The 4,157-nt window shown below is 29.1% G+C and overlaps 1 protein-coding gene across 1 annotated transcript; it reads left to right on the forward strand.

Annotated features, from left to right (window-relative positions):
- The first annotated feature begins 548 nt into the window (after positions 1-548).
- LOC112802372 (bidirectional sugar transporter SWEET4) lies at positions 549-3,403 on the forward strand. Its single transcript, XM_025845558.3, has 6 exons — positions 549-694; positions 928-964; positions 1,058-1,274; positions 2,117-2,278; positions 2,367-2,489; positions 3,044-3,403. The coding sequence occupies exons 1-6, from the start codon at positions 652-654 to the stop codon at positions 3,206-3,208; spliced, it is 747 nt and encodes a 248-aa protein (XP_025701343.1). The 5' UTR covers positions 549-651; the 3' UTR covers positions 3,209-3,403.
- The last annotated feature ends 754 nt before the right edge of the window (positions 3,404-4,157 follow it).

Consider the following 4,157-nt stretch of genomic DNA (forward strand, 5'->3'; position numbering starts at 1 on the left):
TAGCATAATTTTTAAATAAATATCTATATATGTGTGCATATGTGTTTGTGTGCTTTAACAAATTAATAATTAGATTTAATTAAAATAATTCTCTAAGAATATTAATTAAGATAATGAATAATCCTGTATCATTGTTGTATGTGAAGATGTATAGCAGCAAAAGAAGGGAAGAAGCTATAGAAACGAAAAGAAAGAAAGAGAGGACAGAGCGCAAATAATTGTGGGAGATAAGTTGAAAAAGAGAAGTAAATTGAAAAAAATGGAAATATTGATAAAAAATTGACCTGCTAATCATTAGTTTTAGGGTAATACTTGGTATACATCTTGTTAAATTTTGTCTAACAAATACTTAAAAAACTGATTGTTTATCTGTTAATTATTTAATAATATTTATTTAATTATTTTTGACTCATTTCTATAATAATAATTTTTAATTTTTTATACCTTTTAAAAAAGAGTAAAGTTAAAATTTTATGACTAGAAAATAGAATCTTTTACTCGCTATGACAAGATGATTATTTTCTTTTTTCTTTTTCTTTATTTCATATTTCTATATAACCGTCTTAACAGCTTGCGCATTCCTTCTCTCTCTCTCTCTCTCTGTTTATGTGTGAATTTGTATGTGGTGCATTAAATCAGTAGCAAAAGAAAATGGTGAGCGCCGCAGTAGCTCGTAACGTCATCGGCATTATCGGTTAGTTCTTGCCATGCTTCTTGATTTCTCTTCTCTTTCTCCTCCATTACTTAACCTGCAAGTTGCAGCGTCGTCAATTACCTGATTTGCTTTTCTTTCATCCGAATCGACAACGGAAATTCTCAATTTCTTTTTCTACTTCTTTAGAATCTCTTCAATCTTTGCATGCAAAAAAAAGAACCCGATGGAGTAAGGTTTTCGCGTTTGATGGTGTGTTTTCCGTTTCCGTGCAGGAAATGTCATCTCGTTCCTCTTGTTCTTCTCACCCGCGTAATTAACTTCTCTCGATTCCTCTATTTTTTTTTTTGTATAGAATTAAAAATTTTCGGTTATTTTTGTTATTTAAAGAAATATTAATTTCAGGCCAACTTTCTATACGATAATAAAGAAGAAGTCGGTGGAGGAATTCAAACCTGATCCATACATAGCAACAGTGCTGAACTGTGCATTTTGGGTGTTCTACGGGCTTCCTTTCGTGCACCCTCACAGCATTCTAGTCCTCACCATCAATAGCGTTGGCCTTGGATTTGAGTTCATCTATCTCACCATATATTACATTTATGCCCCCACCAAAGGACGTGTACGTCCATTTCCTCTGCTTTTTGGTTTTCGTTTTCTTTTTCTTTTTCTACGTCTTATTATGTAATCTTTCTTCTGCTTATAAGGATATGATTGGGTAAGCTGAAAAATTATGCTTATTTCTAAAAATTGTTTATTTGTATAGAAGGTTTTTTTTATATATATAATTGCTTGTTTAAGAATAAATTTATGTTCGGATAATTTAGTTGGAAAGTAGTTTTAATTTAATCTGTGGTGTTTGGATTTTTAAAAAGTAAATGTTTTTGGTAAATTACTAAAATAGGTATGAATCAATTAAAAAAAAAAAAAGTAACATAGCAATGTAATAGGGTAAAATATGGTGGTAATTTATTTTTTCAAATTGAAACAAAATTTTTAAGAGAAAATTTCAGGGACTAACAATCTTTATATTATTGATCAGTAATTTTAGCTAACACATTCTATTAGTGTGTTTGAGCCTTTTTCTTAATGTCTGTTTATAAAAAAAAAAAATTGTACTAATTCTGTAGCATTATTTTTTTTTTTCAGAAAAAGGGGTCCAAATTTCAGTTAGATTTTTGCTTGAAAACAATTTTTTTAGCAACTCTAATGGCTTAAATTATACTTCTTAAATCACTTGAACATACTAATTTTTGTAAAACAGCTTTTTTCCTTAAAAAAAATTGCTATCCAAACATGCACTAATTCCTGTTACCTAAAAGTACTTAGCTGAGTTATCTGTAAGTTAAGCTTATGTCTTAGGAAGCCATTATTATCTTCACAAAATTAACTATGCCTCTGTTTAATTGACCATTCAAGAGATGCTCAAACCATTGTATTAATTATGTAACCATTTATGCTCAGAAAAAGGTGCTTCTTTTCCTTTTCATCGAGGCTATTTTCTTTGCTGTGGTTGCACTTGTGACATTGCTGGCACTGCATGATATAAACCGGAGATCAATAGTGGTTGGTGTTTTGTCTGATATATTCAATGTGATGATGTATATCTCTCCTCTTACAATCATGGTACGCCTTTCATTTCTAACCCTCCTATGAATCTATAATTGTAGTTACTTTGTAATCATTTTATCTTGTTCTTTGTTGAATTGAACAGGCAAAGGTTATAAGAACGAAGAGCGTTAAGTATATGCCATTCTGGCTCTCTCTTACCAACTTCCTTAATGGTTTGTGCTGGACAACATATGCTCTCATAAACCCCTTTGATCTCTTTGTCCTGGTAATTAATTCCCAAAATGTTCTTGGATATGTATGTTGTAACGTGTAATTCATAGCCACTTAAATTTTGTATAGTTCTCATTCTAATACTTGTTCAATTTTTATTTTTGGTGAGTGTTCACATAACACTTACTTTTGAAGTTCAATTAATTTTTTTTTTTTTGGTGACTATTTGAAGTTCAATTAATTAACATTAATATATTACTCCTACTGATTTACAATTTTGGTCTGACGTTGTTCTCCAAACTTGTATTAACATATTTAAAATTAGTTGTCATTTTAGAACTTTAATACAAAAGCTCTTTCTATATATTTTACCCTTAACATATTTTGAGATACATGAAAGTGATAGGTTATAACTTATAAATTATTATGGTTAATTAAATGAATATATTTATATATTAGTTCTTTATTGAAAGTCTTCTTTCTAAAAAAATTTTAGATTCTAGAATATCAAATCATTTCCTTAAAGTGAATACATCACTCTGTTCTCAGTCAATTAACAACGTTCCTAAGTGAATACTTGACCACCGTTTGTATTATATATTTTTGTAGATAAGCAATGGTATTGGAGCAGTTTCTGGACTTGTTCAGCTCATATTATATGCTTGCTATTGCTCCTGCAAGGAACAAAAAGATGAAGAAGGTGATGATGACACAAAGCCACCTTCTGGCTCTGGGGTTCAACTCTCTACTCCTAACGGAAAGTTTGCTGTTTGATATGTTGACATATATAGGGTATCTTTTGTGCTTGTCTTTTTAATGTGATTACCATAAATGCATATACAGTAAAGAATTTATGGCTGAGTTTTCGTTTTCGATTTCTAGAATGTTAACTTGAATACTGTGTAGATATTTTCTCAGACTATGGGTTCATCTCTGGAAAATGTTAGCAGCTCATAATTTTTGTTTGAAGCTATTCATTAGAATAATCTAGAGGATATGGTAAATCAATTATGTTTACACTAAAATCAAATACAAATTGAAAATAAATTAAACAATACATGAATTATATTCAAATACATTATGACTAATTTTAATATATATATATATATAGTACTTTTATAAATTTTAAATGGTCGCCTAATACGTTGGTTTTGGTCATTATTTTTTTTCTTTCTAATAGCCACCATTAATATTATTGAAATGAGTCCAATTCGAGAACTAATTTTTAGCTTTCAAAAAATGAGCTAACTTCTTTTAAATTTTATTTTTGACTTTGGATTTACATTCTCTTTTCTCTGAAAATAATGAGCAAACTTTTTTTCATTTTATTTTTGACTTTGGATTTAAACTTTTTCTTTCCTCCAAGACCTCACTCCACGAGTTTATACTCAATTTGATTTATGGAATTTGAGGTCGGCTCAAATTGATTTTTAAAATTATAATCAATTTAATTTGGTCCCTAAAATTTATAATAGTAATTCACGTTTGTTTTTAGTCTAATTTTCGTAAATGGTATATTAATTTTACATGTTAACTTACTAAAATTTGGAGTTATTGCTCATATTCCATGTGATTAAGACTTACTAGATCTCCTAAAAATTTTATTAATTCTCCAACATCCTTACAAAAACAATAATAACAAGTTTAATTTGAAAATTTTGCGGTTCTAAAAGCAACAATCAAGCTTCTATAGTTCTAATAAATCTTGATCATATGGAACCTG

This window comes from Arachis hypogaea, chromosome 5 (genome assembly GCF_003086295.3).
Source record: "Arachis hypogaea cultivar Tifrunner chromosome 5, arahy.Tifrunner.gnm2.J5K5, whole genome shotgun sequence".
NCBI lineage: Eukaryota > Viridiplantae > Streptophyta > Magnoliopsida > Fabales > Fabaceae > Arachis > Arachis hypogaea.